The sequence below is a fragment of the Natrix helvetica genome (genome assembly GCF_964273705.1).
Source record: "Natrix helvetica genome assembly, chromosome: 2".
Lineage (NCBI taxonomy): Eukaryota > Metazoa > Chordata > Lepidosauria > Squamata > Natricidae > Natrix > Natrix helvetica.
Window position 1 is genome coordinate 139,656,345 of NC_138552.1, and position 19,739 is coordinate 139,676,083.

The 19,739-nt window shown below is 40.2% G+C and overlaps 1 protein-coding gene across 2 annotated transcripts in view; it reads left to right on the forward strand.

Moving 5' to 3' along the window:
- Positions 1 to 19,739, forward strand: part of ATP7B (ATPase copper transporting beta) — a 64,234-nt gene that overhangs the window by 33,227 nt on the left and 11,268 nt on the right. For both annotated transcript variants that reach the window (XM_081943523.1, XM_081943522.1), the window contains exons 10-16: positions 7,138 to 7,265; positions 8,931 to 9,085; positions 11,034 to 11,168; positions 12,710 to 12,904; positions 13,712 to 13,897; positions 15,254 to 15,446; positions 17,055 to 17,201. In XM_081943523.1, coding sequence (XP_081799649.1) covers positions 7,138 to 7,265; positions 8,931 to 9,085; positions 11,034 to 11,168; positions 12,710 to 12,904; positions 13,712 to 13,897; positions 15,254 to 15,446; positions 17,055 to 17,201 — 1,139 coding nt within the window. The remainder of the gene's footprint in view (positions 1 to 7,137; positions 7,266 to 8,930; positions 9,086 to 11,033; positions 11,169 to 12,709; positions 12,905 to 13,711; positions 13,898 to 15,253; positions 15,447 to 17,054; positions 17,202 to 19,739) is intronic.

Below are 19,739 nucleotides of genomic sequence, written 5' to 3' on the forward strand. Positions count from 1 at the left end.
CTTTAACATCGCTGGGGGTAATTCTTTAAAGACTCCGATAGTTTTTCCATCTATTTGAATAGATGAATAAAAAGAATTTTGCAGAATATCATTTCTAAAATTTCTCTCAGTAAAGTATATCACAACATCCCTTGGTAGTTGCCTTTGTGATGCAATACGTGAATTAACTCTGTAAATTTTATCAATCCTTGCAGAAATCTCAGAAGAGTCCTCGATCTTCAATAACGTGGCCAAAGCATCAGCACAAACTTTTCTTAAGTCCTCTCTAGGGTTTTCTCTGATACCCTCAGTCTAACAGCGTACTCCATAGATCTGAATTGCATCATAATAATCTCCTTATCCATCCTCTGCATATTCCCCTCCATTTCAACAAATTTCAAATCAATACAATACAATACAATAGTAGAGTTGGAAGGGACCTTGGAGGTCTTCTAGTCCAACCCCTGCCTAGGCAGGAAACCCTATACCGTTTCAGACAAATAGCTATCCAACATCTTCTTAAAGACTTCCAGTGTTGGGGCATTCACAACTTCTGGAGGCAAGCTGTTCCACTGATTAATTGTTCTCACTGTCAGGAAATTTCTCCTCAGTTCTAAGTTGCTTCTCTCCTTGATTAGTTTCCACCCATTGCTTCTTGTTCTACCCTCAGGTGCTTTGGAGAATAGTTTGACTCCCTCTTCTTTGTGGCAACCTCTGAGATATTGGAATAATGCTATCATGTCTCCCCTAGTCCTTCTTTCTCTTAAGCTAAACATACCCAGTTCCTGCAACCGTTCTTCATATGTTTTAGTCTCCAGTCCCCTAATCATCTTTGTTGCTCTTCTCTGCACTCTTTCTAGAGTCTCCACATCTTTTTTACATCGTGGCGACCAGAACTGAATGCAGTATTCCAAGTGTGGCCTTACCAAGGCATTATAAAGTGGTATTAACACTTCACGTGATCTTGATTCTATCCCTCTGTTGATGCAGCCTAGAACTGTGTTGGCTTTTTTGGCAGCTGCTGCACACTGCTGGCTCATATTTAAATGGTTGTCCACTAGGACTCCAAGATCCCTTTCACAGTTACTACTACTGAGTAAGGTATCACCTATACTGTACCTGTGCATTCCGTTTTTGTTGCCTAAATGTAGAACCTTACTCTTTTCACCATTGAATTTCATTTTATTAGATAGTGCCCAATGTTCAAGTTTGTCAAGATCCTTCTGTATCTTAAGCCTATCTTCTGGAGTGTTGGCTATTCCTGCCAGCTTGGTATCATCTGCAAATTTGATGAGTTCCCCATTTATTCCCTCATCCAAATCATTGATGAAGATGTTGAAGAGTACTGGGCCTAAAACAGAGCCTTGGGGTACTCCACTGCATACTTCCCTCCATGTAGATGCAGTTCCATTGAGAACTACACGTTGAGTGCGGTTGGTCAGCCAGTTACCAATCCATCTGGTGGTGATGCTGTCTAACCCACATTCTTCTACTTTATCTAGTAGTAGGTTATGGTCTACCTTATCAAAAGCCTTACTGAAGTCCAAGTAAACTATATCAACGGCATTCCTCTGGTCCACTAATTTTGTCACATTATCAAAGAATGCAATAAGATTAGTCTGGCATGATCTGTTTTTGACAAATCCATGTTGGCTTTTGGCTATTACTTTGTTTGCTTCTAGGTGTTCGCAAATTCGTTGCTTGATTATTTTTTCCAGAATCTTTCCTGGTATTGAGGTTAGGCTGATAGGTCTGTAGTTTCCTGGATCTAATTTTTTCCCTTTTTTGAAGATGGGAACCACATCAGCTCTTTTCCAGTCCTCTGGTAGTTCCCCGGTGTTCCAGGATCTCTGAAAGATATAATTCAGTGGTTCTGAGATCTCGTCTGCTAGTTCCTTCAGAACTCTGGGGTGTAATCCATCCGGTCCTGGTGATTTGAACTCATCTAGGGTAGACAGGTGCTCACTTACCATTTTCTTCCCTATTTCAATTTGCGTTCCTAATTTTGTGGTGCTGCTTTTGATAGGTTGGACTGTTTTATCCCTTTGTGTAAAGACAGATGCAAAACATGAGTTAAATAGTTCTGCTTTCTCCCTGTTGCTTGTCACCTTCTTGCCACTTTCTCCTAGCAATGGACCAATTGTTTCCTTAACTTTTTTCTTGTTTTTAACATGTTGGAAGAAGCTTTTTTTGTTAATTTTTACTTTTGTGGCAAGCCTTTCTTCATTGTGAGCCTTAGCTTTCCTCACTTCATCTTTACAGGCTCGGGCTATTTGCTGATATTCTGCCTTAGTTATGTCCCCCTCCTTCCACTTTTTATACTTACTTTTTTTGTCTTTCAGTTTGTCAGATAGTTGTTTATGCAGCCATGCTGGTTTCTTTTGGGAGCTGTTGTTTTTCTTCTTCATTGGTATTGTGTTAGACTGGGCTTTTCTAATCTCATTTTTCAAAATTTCCCAAGCTTCTTGAGTTGTTTTCCCCTCGAGGATTCTCATCCATGGAATTTTTCCCAAGCTCTCTCTAAGTTTATTGAAATTAGCTTTCTTAAAGTCCAAGACTCTAGTTTGACTTTGTTCTACTACTTGTGTTTGGATAATGTTGAATTCCAATATTGCATGGTCACTTGCCCCCAGGGTTCCTATGACTTCAACACCTTCTATCATTTCCTCTCTGTTAGTGAGAATTAAGTCCAGTATGGCTGATCCCCTTGTTTCCTTCTCTACTTTTTGGAAAACAAAGTTGTCTGCTAGGTTTGTTAGGAACCTGTTGGATCTTCCACTTGGTGCAGAGTTTGTTTCCCAGTTGATGTCAGGGTAGTTAAAATCTCCCATTACTATTGTGGTGTGCTTCCTACATACCTTAGTTAGCTGACTAGCAAAAAGTTCATCTTCTTCCTCTGCTTGGTTGGGTGGCCTGTAGTATAGACCTATGGCAATGTCATTTCCCCCACAACCTTTAATATTGACCCAAATGCATTCAAGATAGTTCTCATTATTGTTGTGCTCTATTTCTGTAGAGACATAGTTATTTCTTATATATAGTGCAACTCCACCTCCTCTTTTATTTGGTCTATTTCTTTTAAATAATTTAAATCCTTCTAGCTGTATGTTCCATTTGTCAGTTTCATCCCACCAAGTTTCTGTAATGGCAATAATATCATATCTGCCCTCTTTTACTTGAATTTCTAATTCTCCCTGTTTATTCCTCATGCTCTGTGCATTGGTATATAGACATTTGAGTCCATTTTGATTGACCTTGTGTTTACTGTCTACATAACCTGTATTATGCCTGACTGCCCCTATTTTCTTGCCACTTGTGTGATTCATGCACATGGTATGACAATCACTATTACATGCTTGGTTTTGCTTGACAGCAGGAGTGATAATCTTACCCACACACACATCTATGTTACATGCATTTATAACCCTATGAATTTTAGTTTGCTGGGGACAGAGATGTTCTGTATCTATTAATTCTCTGTCCCCGCTCTTCAGTTTAAATGTTTATCAAGAAAATCTGTGAATTTAATGCCAAGTAACTCAGTTCCTTTCTTGGATGGGTGCAACCCATCTCTTTTGTACAGTTTTTCATTGGACCAGCTACAGGCTTCATGACTAATAAAACCAAAGCCTTCCCTTTTACACCACTCCTTTAGCCAAACATTAAACTCTGCTACACGCTGGCCCTTCCCTTTTTGTTCCTTATATACAGGTAAAACCTCTGAAAAGATAAGCCTACAACCTATACTATTAAGTTCATACCCCAAGTTCTGGAAATCATTCTGCACAGAAAGTACATCTTTCTGGGATAGATCATTAGTGCCAAGATGTATAATAGCATCAACGTCACAGTCCTTACTTGCATTCCTTCGTTTTAGTTTCCAAATCCAAAGCCAGATGATCAACTTTGCTGTCCACCTTAAGAACAACTTCTGACAGACCTGTGGCTAAAGTGTGTAATTTTTTGTCAAGCTGATCATGTTTTTTAATGGTATCCTGAACCATTTCTTTAACCTCCTTAATTTCTTTGCGTAAAAAAGCATTTACTTCCCTTATGAAGTCCGTGAAATCCTGATAATTTATTGTGGCAGCTGGTGAAGCTTTTTGTTCCGTTGCCATAATTAATAATTCTTACAGCCGCCTCTAGCTGTCACCATTCAATTAACTTTCGTTTTCCTTAGGTATTCAGCTGTAAATTAATACTTGCAAATGTTTCTTTCTAAGTTGCTCGAAATTAAAACTTTGACATTTAAGTAGTTCAGGTTATATAAACTGGCTTAAAGATTGTTAATAGTTAGGGTTGTTTCAACCGTTCCGCCTTTACTGCCCCGACTATCAGCAAGTAATTAGCTTTCGTTTTCTGTAGGTTTTCAGCTATAAATCAACGCCATTTTGAATCCTTTGTTCTAAGCCCACGCCTCTCAAACTCAGCAGTAGCGTTCTTTTTAAAGGGATTTTTTTCCCCCCCAATTAAGACTTAAAATACTTGCAAAAGTCTTGCTTCCTTCTTGGGATGTTGAGATGTTAAGGCTGTTCCCGGCGACTGGTTCTGCTAATTAGCAGAGGTTATCAAAAAGGCAGGAGAAAACAACAACTGCGAAGGGGGGCAAACCTCATCGGACTCCGGAGGCTATAAATCCTCCTGGAGGGTACACGAGGGCTCAACCCAGCAGCTGAATCTCTCCCTCATAAATTCCAAGAATTTAAGAGTGTCCGAGGTGTTAAAGATCGTAAAAAAACACCTCTAACTGCCTCTTGATCTGACAGGCTCAAAAAAAGCCTGCCATCGGCACAAGGAACAACCCGGAAGAGTGGATGTAATTGATTTTGAGGGTACACTGAAACATAGTTCTTCTGAGTCACCTGTTATGAACTGCTGTATATAGATTAAATAGCTAAGTGGAATTGTGCCTCTAAAACTCTCCTTTGAAATTAATGATTTCTTCACCATCCAATAACAAGAGCAAGTCTTAAGCAATTTTTTCCTCCTTTGGGATTCTCTCCCTAACTACTACAATGAGCATAGAAACAAGTAGTCCTCAAGTTACTATCACAACTGAGCCCACAATTTGGGTTGTGAGTTATTGCAGTCATTAAGCACCCATTGGTACGTGGCCCTTCAACTCTTCCCACCACTCCTGGAAGGTTTGTTCCAGCTGAGGGCTGGTCTTGTGATGCTTTTGAGGCTCTTTCTAACCTTTGGAAACATTAGCTAGCTTTCTACAATAGCTGAACCTTGCATCGGCTGACATGCCAGCAATTGCATGGAAAGGGAAGGCAAGCAGACTTGTGCAGTTGAGTAGTGAGAAGACATGAGCCTTTTGAGAGAGTGGGCCTAGCTGGCCATGACCTCTTGCCCAAAGTGGGTTTCTACATGCCAGTAGATCCTAGCCAGTTGAGGCTTCCTGGCTTAATGGGCACGCCTGAATTTTTGTGTGCTGCATTGATTCCATCCCCTCCCCTCCCCAAAGTTAGAACTTTGGGAGCGGATCATACATCCCTTTCTCCAGCAGCACCATAATATTTTTGAATGTTCACTGAACGAACAGTCATAAATCAAAAACTGCTTGTACAGTAAGGCAGTCTTTTTCAAAGCTGAGATCTTTAAGATGCCTGACCTGGGGAATACTGGCTGGAGAATTCTGGAAGTTGAACTCTACACATCTTAAACCTGCCAAGTATGAAAAACTCTGCAACTTGAAAACAACAATGACTGGATTTTGACAAGCGGCAAAATCTGACTTGGGGTAAAAATTCTTATTTAATGGGCCAAATATTAATCCTTTTATTTTCTAAAATTCAATTTTAATAATTTCACCTTACATTTTTGGTGTGTGTGTGTGTATATATATATGTTTTCGTAGATTTTCACGGGTGTAGTATGCTGGTTTTGTTGTATTCGGGTCTTTTCCCGTGTAAGATTGAGATTGTCTTGGCAACGTTTCAGCAAACGTCTCACTTGCATCTTCAGGCTTCTTTCTTTGGCTTAAAATGCGAACGGAGCTGCCGTCTTTCTGTAAATCTTGGTGGGAGGGGATGGGGTGCTGGCTTTGTTTCAGTAAGTGGAATGACTGGTTGTGTGGTTGTATCATGATTGGTAGATTGGTGCTGATTGGTGCTGGCTGTGTGTGCATTGTTATTTTGTATTGTAACGGCCTGGGTGGTGGGTGGTTCGTTTGTTTGTTGACTAGGGCTGTTTTCCAGATGTTTGGTAGGCAGGAGGTATCATCACGTTTATTCATGTTGTGGGGGTGTTTCTCTATTTCGATATTATTCTCTATTATTCTCTTGTTGAGGCGTTCTGTTTTGGAGATTAACCTGGCTCCTTCAAAATTGATTTCATGTCCTGTAGCTTTAAGGTGCTGGAAAAGGGAGGAAGTTTTTTCTTTTTTTCTTACTGCGTTCTTGTGTTCTGTGATGCGTGCATACATACATACATACATACATTCACACACACACACACACACACACACACAAATACATACATACATACATACATACATACATACATACATGACTGAATTTTTTCTTTTATATTTGTTCTAACTCATTGCTGAGAGTTAATTTTGATGGAAATGGAATGTAACTGTAGTTATTATAAATAAAATTTAAATAAATGATTGTGTTTAATTTTGTTCTGTCTTGAAAAGTCAGTTGACCAGAGATAAGTAAATACCTGCTTTGCAATGCCACACATTACTTGAATAAGATGTAGAAAAATATCGTGGGATAATAAATGAAGTACATGGTCAGAAAGAGTTCAGATTCCCCAGAATACTGATTTATTAGATTAGTTACCTTCCCTCCAAGAGCTCAAGTAAATGTATAGCATTTCTTCTCTAGGTTTCCCTCCAATAGCTCAATGAGGTGGGTTGGGCTGAAAGAGTGACTAGCCCAAAGTTACCCAGTGAGTTTCTGAAATTGAAAGTGGAGATGAAGCTGATATCCCTGGCTTTACTTCAATACTACAATCTTCTGGCATGTGCAGTCATATACATAAAAAATAGTTTTAGAATATTAAAACAACTTACGTAGCGTTTTTGTATTTATCTTTGTATATTTAACTTTATTAAGATAGCATAATTTCTTCTGTTTGAAAAAAAGCAAGATCTGAGGGGGAAAGTTGCGTTGAATTTTAACCGTGAGCTTTATCTTACAGAGAAGAGCAAATTCCTGTAGAATTAGTTCAGCGAGGAGATATTGTAAAGGTGGTCCCTGGTGGGAAATTTCCAGTTGATGGAAAAGTGATTGAAGGCAGTTCTATGGCCGATGAGTCTCTTATAACAGGTACGTAATTCCTTACTTTTAAAAAATAAATAACTTACCTTTCCAAAGGGTTGCTGTTATGCAAGAAGAATGGAGCGGGGGGCGCAGAGATTAAATATATCCAGACTAGGTAGCATCTAAAAAGGTAGCATCTAGTTGACTTTGATTGATTAGAAGGCTAAACTGGATACGCTCAGTTTAGTTAATACAAAGAAGTTGCCCCAGGCACCTGAGGATAGAACAAGAAGCAATGGGTGGAAACTAATCAAGGAGAGAAGCAACTTAGAACTGAGGAGAAATTTCCTGACAGTTAGAACAATTAATCAGTGGAACATCTTGCCTCCAGAAGTTGTGAATGTCCCAACACTGGAAGTCTTTAAGAAGATGTTGGATAGCCATTTGTCTGAAATGGTAGAGGGTTTCCTGCCTAGGCAGGGGGTTGGACTAGAAGACCTCCAAGGTCCCTTCCAACTATTGTATTGTATTGTATAGTTAGTACTAGAATGGGGAAATCATGTTGGAAGTCGAAGGTTTAGGATAGAGTCGGAAATAAAAAAAGGTCTCAGAAGACAGAAAGGTGAACCACTTCTGTTCTATTCCATTCGGGGGGAAAAACCCTATATGGATGTGCTAAAGGACAGTTTGAAGGCAGTTTTACCTCTGAACCTCAAGTTGGACTTCTAGCTGTGTTGCCACAGCCATATATGGTGGCCCAAATCTTATTTGGAAAGAATCCAGTGGTGGGTTATGACTGGTACGCCCCAGTATGGGTGTACCGGTGCCTGCCGGGAGCACCAGGTACCGTTTCGGTACGGTGCTCCAGAGGGCCCATCCACCCGCTTTCGCTCCTTACCGGTATTTGAAGTTTTTGGGGCTTCCACGCAGGCGCACGGAGCGCATGACACCTGCGCGATGCTCCACCGAGCAGCTGGAGCATTGCAGAAGCATTGCGGAGCATCATGGGTGGTAAGTATGCATGTGCGTGCTGCACGTGTATGCGCGTGCACTGCACACGTTCATGTGGTGGGCTCCTGGCCCCGTTTCACCATAACCGGTTGCAACGGGATCCGGAACCCACCACTGAAAGAATCCCAATAGTTTTGGTGCCTGAAGAGAATAAAAATAAGGAAGGTGATCCCTTTAGCCCAGATAGATAATTTTGGATCTTATTAATCATTGAGTGAAATCACAAAGTGATCTCCATTAGCAAACATTTTTCTGTCCTCTGCTGCTCTGCACCCACACCCTCTGGTCCAGTCTTTTTCACTATGGACAAGATATATTTGAAGGCATTCCTGGGAATTCAAATTTTTTCTCCTGTTCGCAGAAACAATTTAATAAAATGATTATGGATAGAGAACCAGAACTCATTGGTTTCTGAATAAAGGGTTTTGCTGCTTGAGTGGCTTAATTTTCGAGAACGAGATGCAAGGTTGCCATGGGGAAGAAAATAGCGCAGAAAGAGAACAAAGGGTTATTGTTGTCTGGCTAGGATTCAGTTTCACCAAGGAGCAATCACAGTTCATCTGCCCCTTGATCTTGTTACTTTCCACTGAGGTGTGGCTTTCTTCAAAATTGAGGGTATGTCTTAATAGCACCTCTATTATTATTATTTTTTGGTAACTGCCAGTATGTATGTGAAATGCTATTAAAACTTATCGGTGGATTAACTTATTATATTTATAGGAGAAGCCATGCCAGTCACTAAAAAACCTGGCAGCGTGGTTATTGCGGGTTCTCTCAATGCACATGGATCTGTGCTTGTAAATGCAACTCATGTTGGCTCTGATACCACCCTGGCACAGATTGTGAAACTAGTTGAGGAAGCTCAGATGTCAAAGGTAAAACAAAGTGTTGGGTGGAGGGGAGGGGATGTTGGAATTCATATGCTGACCTAGGTGTTCAAATCACTGGAAATGCTCCAGAACCGTAGTATATAAAACTAAAAAACACTCTCCTAACTTTCGCAAAGTTCTTTCCCTATCTTTCCACATTTGAGGTCTTCTGAATCCCAGCTTCTGCCAGCCTTTGGAGGTCACCTCATTCAGGAAGACAGTTCTAAATCAAACTTACTGAGTTGGCCTAATTGATTTATTTTCTGTGCTCGGTTTCACAATACATCCTTTAAACTAACTATGTTAAATTGCATTAGATCAGATAATAATAATAATAATAATAATAATAATAATAATAATAATAATAATAATAATAATAATAATAATAATATTAACATAAGCCTGAAAAAGTCACCGAAAATGAGATGGTCAAGATCCTGTGGGATTTTCGTATACAAACAGACAAAGTACTAGCGCATAACACACCAGACATCACACTGGTTGAGAAAAAGAAGGTTACAATCATAGACATCGCAATACCAGGTGATAGCAGGGTTGAGGAGAAGGAACATGAAAAAGTCGCGAAATACCAGGACTTAAAAATTGAAATCCAACGATTATGGCACAAACCAGCAGTGGTAATTCCAGTGGTAATCGGCACACTGGGTGCTATTCCAAAAGCACTGGAATTACATTTAAAACAGTTAAAACTTGACAAAATCACCATCAGTCAAATGCAAAAAGCTGCACTGCTTGGATCTGCACGTATATTACGAAAATACGTTACGACGTCCTAGGCCCCTGGGTGGGGCCCGACTAGTAATCAATGCCAAATCCGGCGAATCAACTGGCCGCTGTGATACAATCGTATAATAATAATAATAATAATAATAATAATAATAATAATAATAATAATAATAATAATAATAATAATAATAATAATAATAATAATAATAAATTTTATTTCTAGACCGCACCCTTTCCTTGGCAGGACTCGGGGCGGTGTACAGTCGTGTTAAAACCATATACAAATACATAGACAGAAACATAGACGTAGACATAGACATAGACGTAAACGGAGGAGGTAAAAAATATACTGTACAGTTCTTAATTAAAATACAAATACAATTAAAATTCCCTTAAAAAATTCCCCAATAAATGTTTAAAATGTTTGCCAGATGGTGGCTTGCATGGTTTTCTCCAACCAGATTCTATGGATTAGTTGGTCCTGCTGGGTCAGGGAACCAGTAAGGACAGCATCTGTTATCATGGGCCAAGAGATGGGAAATCGCAGAAGGCCTTTATGAACTATAGTGATGTAGTGGTTAGAATGTAATACTGCAGGTTATTTCTGCTGATTGCTGGCTGCCAGCAGTTTGGCGGTTCGATCCTGACTGGCTCACGGTTGACTCAGCCTTCCATCCTTCTGAGGTCGGTAAAATGAGGACCCAGGTTATTGGGGGCAATATGCTGACTCTGCAAAGCGCTTAGAGAGGGCCGTAAAGCTCTGTGAAGTGGTATATAAGTCCAAGTGCTATTGCTATTACTGCAGAAAGATCATGTGCAGTTGCAGCTGCTGGGCCAGGGATCTTGTCATCACAGAACTATTGGTTGAAACATCTTCTGTAGCTCCGACCTTGGCAACTTTAAGCCTGGCGGACTTCAACTCCCAGAATTCCCCAGCCAGCAAAGCAAAGGTTGAAGATCCCTGTTCTATAAACATGCTTCATTAGAAGTAAATCCCCTTGTTTCAATAGCAAGCTAAAAGCATTTCTTTCAAGAGACACATTTCAGTTAATTCACTAATGGCATTTTAATCACAGGTGAGGGATATGGGGGGGGATCTGTATTTCTCTCAACCAGATGTATTTGTAAAATATTTAATTTGATAAGTTAATGTATTTTAAAAAAATATTGTGCACTCATAAGGACCTAATTTTTTTCTGATTTGCAGGCGCCCATCCAGCAACTAGCTGACAGATTTAGTGGTTATTTTGTTCCATTTATCATAATAATTTCAACAGTAACCCTGATAACATGGATCATAATCGGATTTATACAGTTTGATGTTGTACTAAAATATTTTCCTGTAAGTACTGTTTATTTAATTATTGTAATTACTTATATCCTGCTATTCCAGAAAGTTTTTAAAGTGAGTTCGACATGCATTAATAAGAATTGCAAGTGAACAATTGAAACTCATAACCTTTCAGGGAGATGCCCTATAGGGCTCTATAGGGTGTCCTATAGTCTCCTCCTATGGTAAAAAGGTAAAGGTTCCCCTCGCACATATGTGCTAGTTGCTCCTGATTCTAGGGGACAGTCCTCATCTCCATTTCAAAGCCGAAGAGCCAGTGCTGTCCATGTTTCTGTGGTCATGTGGCTGGCATGACTAAATGTCGAAGCCGCACGGAAAGCTGTTACCTTCCCACCAAAGGTGGTTTCTATTTTTCTACTTGCATTTTTACATGCTTTCGAACTGCTAGGTTGGCAGAAGCTGGGACAAGTAATGGGAGCTAGGGATTCGAACCACCGAACTGCTGACCTTTCTGATCTACAGGTTTAGCGTCTTAGCCACTGAGCCACTGTGTCCCTAATACCTCCTGTGATAGGAGATTATAAAAGATATAAATATGTTGAGAATACACGAGAAGAATTAGGTAGCAAGGAACTACGCAGAGAGTTTGTACATGTGTTTGTATATGTGTACATACCTGTGAATTTCTTCTGCAATTATTCAAAAATATTTTTGTTCACTTGGGCATATACATTTAAGATCCCACGAAACCCAATTCAGTGATTCCAGGTTCAGTATGAAATCCAGGACCCTGACATCTGTCATATTTATCTATGAAATCTGAAAAAGGCATGTTTTTTTGTTTTTTTTATACTGGTTTTCAATGCAGTTTCTTTAGAACTCAAGGAATCAAAAAGAGGAGAAAGGCAAATGGGTTTCTCAAGATCTTAGCTATCTCATTTGAGAATGAAATGCAGAATAATTCACTTGAACATGTTTTTTTACTTCTACCCATTTGTCATAGCATCTCAGTGTCAGGACATGCATTTGTTCTTTTTCTCACACATTAATATAGAGAGCAAATATTACTATGTGAATTAATCTGATCAATAGACAAATATCATTTGGGCAAAAGCTGGTTTTTATTCTACTGTTACTTTATACAGTTACAGAGCCTTGTTTAGTTTGGATTGCCAAAGAGAACAGCAGTCATGACATTAAACAGGGTGAGGAAATCTCTGGAGGTTTGTCATCTTACAGCGTTTTAAGTTTTTAATTTGTAATCTTCAAATACTCGAAATGCTGCTTTAAAGAACAACTGTTAAGCAGGATAATTAAAGACTGGAGCAAAGTGAAAATGATCAGATTACTGAAGAAGAAAATGTATTCTGACTAGGCAATTAAATACAATTGATAGAATATTTTTATATGGAAGAGTACTTTGACAGCAGCTTCAACGTAAAACGGTAGCAGGACTAAATTTTCGCATGTAGTGATTTCTCTCCAAAAATAGAGGGCAAAGATGTGTGAGAGCGTATTTGTGCGTAATGATGCTAATATAAAAGATTGCCAATATATCTCTTGCAAATAAATATTTCTTGCTTGCTTTCTAGCATCACAGCAAACAGAACTCACAAGCTGAAATTGTCCTACGGTTTGCCTTCCAGACCTCCATCACAGTTCTGTGCATTGCATGTCCTTGTTCTTTGGGCCTGGCTACTCCAACTGCTGTGATGGTGGGCACTGGAGTTGCTGCTCAGAATGGTATTCTAATCAAAGGAGGGAAACCCCTGGAAATGGCACATAAGGTTAATTATTATCATTGCTAACTGATGACTATTAGTCCTAAACTGCAAGCAATTTATTATAACCTGGGCCACTATCTTTTTTAAAAATAAACCAGGCTTACTGTGGTTTCTTTGTATAACTGCTGATTAGTCACTAAAACGGTTTCATTTTGCTGTCTTAATATGCAGCTTAATTGAAATGTCCAGAATTCAAGTTTTACATAGGGAATAGCTCCAGTTTTTGATCTTCAGAGAGAGAAATAGTTATTCTAATCCTGTTCTCGACATTTGGGTTAGCGCTCAAGAATCAAAATGCGAAATTTTGTCAGACTTGCATTTATGACATTAGCAGATCTGTAAGATAATATTACTAATGGCCCTAACAAAGTTGAATGCTTCTTCGAGGAATGTTGGGACAAACTGTTTCTGTATGTGGCCAAGAAAACCTCATAAATATGTCCATGAATCAAGTTTGACTTGAAAGAGACTTTACCTAACAAAACATGAAAAATTGAGAATTTACTTAAGAAATTGCTGAACGTTAAAGGAGGGACAGTAACTTAAGATTTTGGAAATAGGTCGATTTGTGTGTGTCAGGAAATTAGATTAATTAATTAATTATTAATTAAAATAGCACGTTTGCCATTCATAAAAAGAGGCACCTTTCCCAAGAGGGAAAGAGGGCACTATCCTGCCAAAGCCCAGGACTACTTTTCTCATAATATGCCCTATCCTATGAGCAAGCCTACCTCTCTCTGTTACAAAGGAACTATACCCTGGATGTTTCAAATTAGCAAAGCCATCACTTGTCAGTATGATTTCTTCCAGGTGAAGACAGTGATGTTTGATAAAACCGGAACCTTGACTTACGGTGTTCCCAGAGTCATGCGCGTCCTCTTGCTAGGAGTCACAGAAGCTACCTTGCCTCTGAAAAAGTTCCTTGCTCTTGTTGGTACTGCCGAAGCCAGCAGTGAGCATCCTTTAGGAATGGCTGTCACTCGATATTGCAAAGAGGTGTGTTCTTTTCACTGACATTCAATCCTGCTTTGGGTAGAAAGTTCTGTCTTGGCATAGAATAAGCTCTAAAATAGTTTAATTCCCCAACACCCCTCGGGGGGGGGGGTGTTCTGTTAAGATACAGCCTGTTGTGCCTTAAAATGGCTTCTACTGTACCACTGTAAAATGGCTTCTACTGTACAGCGCAGTAGAGTTGCGATGGTAACGGCTTCACAATACTCCACAAGGGGGCTTCCTCTGGTAAGAGGGAAAATCCAACATTAGAAATTACATTTGGTCCAGACATTTTCCCCCTATAAATAAATACCCGGGCAACGCTGGGTTATCAGCTAGTCTTATATAAAACATCATACAGTAAGTAGCCTGAAATGTCTTCAATGTGGTAAAAGAAGCCACACTGAGGTCTTATAGTGATAATATCAGAAAATTGAACCCCCTCTATTTAAAGAACAGAGAGTTAGGAAGTGAGATGATTCTCCCCAGCTCTTTTGGAAAAATGACAGTTGTTTTCCCTAGGATCAGTTTCTTCAGAGTTAGTACCACTACTTGAGGAAGCGCCCTTCTTATTGCCCAATCATTGTGGGCCTCCACCTTTTTCAGATTTGTTTTTAAGCATCACTCCTGAGCTGAGTGGAGCCAGGAACATGTGCTGCACAGGAAACTCCTTGGATATGAACTCCCACCCAATTCCTGTTTGGTTGGCTCAGGATAGCAGCCTGAAACAAGAGGGGTTTCAGTATTTGAAGGGACCAAGCTGCCAAACTCGATCTAAACTGAAGAGATGAAAGCTCTCTAAAAAAAACCAGTATGAGAGTTCCCAGTATCCCTCGCTATTAGCTATCTTGGCTGGATTACCAAGTGTTGCAATTCAGTAACCTCATAAGGACCATAATTTCCTAGTACTGTCAAATAGACCTAAGCAAGTTAAATATCCTCCAAAGCTATAGCTACATTTCTTTTTTTTAAAAAGAGAAGAACTACTTTGCTTTGAGGGAATTCATGACATTTAAACCAAGTTTGGAATACCTGTGAGAAATTCTTTATTTTGAATTGTAAAATATCCTTCGAACCAGTGGATAGTACTGATTTGATTTAAAATTGAGTATAGTATAGTGAATTACACAATTTGAATTTAAAATACACTTCATGTTTTTCAAGTTTAAATTTGGGGAAGCTATTATTCCAGAAAATAGGTACATATCATATTAACTTCAGGCACGTTTTACATGCACATTATCACAATTTCAGAAAAAGCTTTTGAAAACTGCTTATAGCTTTAAGTGTTTCCATTTATGCATGAAAATGAAGCATTTTGCTTCTTCAAAGTGATGTTTAAAATGCGCATTTTTGCAGGAACTTGGCACAGAGATCCTTGGATGCTGTAAAGATTTTCAGACAGTTCCTGGATGTGGAATAAGCTGTAATATTAGCAGCACTGAAACCTTATTGGGTGATGAGATTAAGCAGTATATGACCAGCCTCAGCCCTCATATTGATGGCTTTGATAAAGGTGTTAAAGATCAGACTCCACTCCCCAAAGCAAGAGGTAAGCAAGGTGCTACTTATAAATGGAGAAGGTTTGCTTAAGGAATTACCCAAGTTACAGTAGGTCCAACCAACTCACGTTGGCTATGTTCCTAGTTGAAGATGTTAAAAAAAACCTTTAAAATGCTCTGCCAGTCAAAAAGTATTGTAAAGCTATGCCACCTTTCCTTCTCGATTTACTTTTCTAGTAAGGAGAAATATGGAAGTGGTGGGAAAACATGTCAAGATTAGATATTGTTTCTTAGGGTTTTTAAAAATGAAGATAACCTCATAAAAGCCTTTTTAAGCTTGGACAGTAGAGTGTTCTGATCAGTTTAAAGGTAAAGGTTCCCCTCACACATATGTGCTAGTCGTTCCCGACTCTAGGGGGCGGTGCTCATCTCCGTTTCAAAGCCAAAGAGCCAGCACTGTCCGAAGACGTCTCCGTGGTCATGTGGCTGGCATGACTAAACACCGAAGGCGCCCAGAGCGCTGTTACCTTCCCACCAATGGTGGTTCCTATTTTTCTACTTGCATTTTTACATCCTTTCAAACTGCTAGGTTAGCAGAAGCTGGGAAAAGTAACGAGAGCTCGCTCCGTTAGGCGGCACTAGGGATTCAAACTGCTGAACTGCCGATCTTTCTGACTGACAAGCTCAGCGTCCTACCCACTGAGCCACCACATCCCTGTTTCTGACCAGTTTAGGAGCTTCAAATTTAGCAAGCAACAGACCACTGCCCAAAAGAAAACCAAAAGGAACACTAGATTTAGTAAATCACCTAGTTGATAATAGATGGCGTTTGGAAAACGTTTTTTAAAAAATTCTTAGGGTTCATTATATTAATCCTCAACCTTTCTAATGTCTAAATAGGAAACAGTTTTTTTTTCAAAAAGGTTGGAGTAATTTGAACAACCCATAAGATAGAAGGAAAAATAAATGGATGAACATTCCTAAATGAAGTATCTCCAGCTTCTGCAAATTGAGATGCTGAGCAATCTGGGCAATACAACCAAGTCTGAAGAGTGGGTGCAATTTCATGTTCTTACCCCAGTATAGAAAAAAAACATCAAACTGTCCTGTATGAAGAAAGCAAAACTCCATCAAATCACCCATGTATTTGTTAGGCAAGGTAGACGCCCAGGACTATATACAATGATTATCTTAATGCCAGTGAATCTGTAATCTTCAAAGTGAAAGACGTTTGCCTTAGCCTGGTCTGAATTGTCTGATTATATGTACTCCATTCTGCATCACTTGAAGTCAAAAGTTCTTTCTTCCCTCTGGAATTCAGTTTTTCTTGGTTCTTCATAGTGCCCCATAAAAAGATATTTGCTTTCTGTGCTCTTTCCTATCTAATTTTAATCATTGCCAAACAGTGAAGGGATCATATACAAATCTAGTTCCAGAACATTGTACTTCCCATAACATCTTGAAAGTTTTGAAGAATATTCTGAATTGGCTTACCGAGAGGTAAATTGATATATTTTTACCCTACTTATCAAGTTATATAGATTAATGCCTGTTAAAGGAAACAGGTTGGAATATACCGGTGAGTTTTTAACATTCCCTGTAGCTTATAAAAAGTCTTTCTTTAAATTCTCACAGTTCTGCATTTTTACATCTGACAGATACGGCAGTTTCTCATACTTATTCAGTGTTGATTGGGAATCGGGAATGGATGAGACGGAATGGCCTGCATATCTCCAGTGACGTTCATGAGGCCATGAGAGACCATGAAATGAAAGGACAGACAGCAATCCTGGTGGCCATAAATGGTAATGCTAACCAATCAGGACTAGAGGAAGTTTAACTTCTGAAAAAATGTGCAAAGCCCTGCTACTCTGATGTTGCTCTGTTCCGTAGCTAAAAATTCAAATTAGGAAGCCATTGTATTTTAACACCGTTCCCTGTGCTAGTGCCCTCCAGATGCATGGAATATTAGCTTCCCTAATTCCTTCTGCTAACATCCCCACTGGGTATGCTGGATGGAGAATTACAGGAGATAAAAACCAGCATCTCTGGAGGACACTAGGCAGGGGTGAAATGCTACTGGTTCAGACCAGTTCACCCCAACTGGTAGTAAAAAATGATACCGGTCATTACCGGAATGATACTGACGATCAGCTGGGCGATGGTCAGCTGTGACGTGCAATTTATATTAGCTAGAATCGTCGGATTTCCTGCTTTTTAGCTAATCTAAATCGCGTAGCACAGCAGATTCTCCCCTACCCCCCTTGCTGTTCTACTTACCTTTGCAGACTCGGAAGGCTTCAAAATGTTCCTTTTTAGCGCTGCGTGGGTGCGCCTCAGGCATGCATGCACATGCTCGGTAACAGACTCACCAAACTGGTAGCAGACTTCATAGGATTACACTGCTGACACTAGGGTAGGGAAGGTTACAGTATGGAGTACCGCAATCATTCGTTCAGTGATTATTTGAAATTATAGCAGCATTGAACAAAGGGACTTATGACCTGTGCTCAAAGTTACGGCTATTGCAACACCCCCGTGATAACAGGATTGCAATCTATGCACTTCACACTTGTGATGAATTGTCAAGCACCCCGCAATCATTGCCATTTGCAATCTTCCATGCCAGCTTTCCAGAAAGTCAACTGGGGAAGCTGTCAAGGGAAGGTCACAAGGTGCTGTTGCCTGGCTGGTTCCTGGGGAATGGTTGAAAAAGGTCTGCCCTGAAGACCTTTTTCAGCTAGCCTTTTTAAGAGTGAAAGATCTGCTTAACAAAGGGACTCTGTCTTGCATGGGGCCGAATCAATCTGTCAGGCAACTCTTTTGCTCTCAGGCTGGCTGAAGAATCATTCTGCACACAGAATGGGAAAAACACCTGTGCTGGGCCAGCTGAACCAAGCCTGGATCCCAAAGACCCAATGTCAACCCTGAAGCTGATCTGACCAAAGCCATCTTGGGCTTTCAGTGCTGCCACACTGGAGCAAGCGATAGGGAGGGGGATTAGAGACAGCTGGGGTTGTGCAGTCAAAACAAAATACTTTCTCTTGGGAACCAAGGACATTCTCACATCTGGCCGGAGGAAGGAGGAGTGAAGTCACCAGACCAGCAGACAATGCTTTGATTGGGCTATGTGGCTGATTGATTGGAGTTGAGGGAAAAACTTTTACTTTTAATTAGGTGAAAACCAACGTGACCCTCAGACTTGGTTTTCACCAGATATGTGCCAATTGTTCTGACCTAGGCTTCCCAAAATCACGAAGCAAACTCCTTGTCCCGACAAAAAATCCCTTTTATTAATTTACTGTGAATTCTTCTCATTCACATCCAACGAAGTCTTTCAAGGGAGGATTTACAGTCACAGACTTTATCTGGCTTGGAGAGCTGCAAGGGCAATATCTGCAAAACTTGGCAAGGAGTCTCAGAGAGTCACAAACCAATTAAGCAAACTAATTGTCTCCTGTAAACTCTACTCCTCTTTCGCTCCTCTTTTATTTCCTCTGGGAGGGGCCATTCATCGCCCACCTGTGGTCTTACTCCCAAGTCAACCCCTGTTCTTTAACTGTTCGTCTGGCCACTCTGCGCATGCGCACACTGGGAACAGGCTCCAGCTGCTCATCTGCCTCTCTGATGTCTGACTCTGAAGGCAGCTGATAACTGGCATACGGCTCTGGCCCCCTCTCTGCCTCCGACACAGAGCACTCATCAGAGCCTTCCCCAGACTGCAGGACTGGCCCATGTTCCTCCCCAATCTCCTCACTGTGCAAATCTGGCAGGCCACAACACCAATGTGATATTTCCAATAAAGCTATTCTTTGAGTTGTCCACCTTCCTTGGAGTTTTTGCTTGCGATGGATCTATTACTTGGAATGCTGACATTCAATCTACCCAGAGAAAGAATTTCCTTTACACGGTGAAAGAGCTGCCTGCCTTATTCTGACAGGCAGCTCTTTCAGTCTCTGTATGGAACAGAACTCCTTCCCTGTCTATGGAGATTCTCAATCTTACAGGTCCCAAAGGTATTTTTTTCAAAAGGCAATTGGACTTACTTGTTTCTTTTTTCCTTTGAAGACGTTTTGCTTATCATCTAAGAAGCTTATTCAGTCCAGTCCAGTTGCATTTTGGAAAAAAAACCACCTTTGGATGACTCCTTCTCTTGGATCTTTCCAAGCCTTGTTCAGCCTGCCCGCAAAAATAGTTTTCTTTCATGCACAGAATGAAAGGACTACCTGGAAACATTGATTCTGAGAGTCTTTAGAGTTTTCTCCTCCAGAATCCTCCTCTTTCATTAGCATCCTTCTCCTCTCCAGAGGAGAAAACACTACAGACTCTGAGCCTCAGTGTTC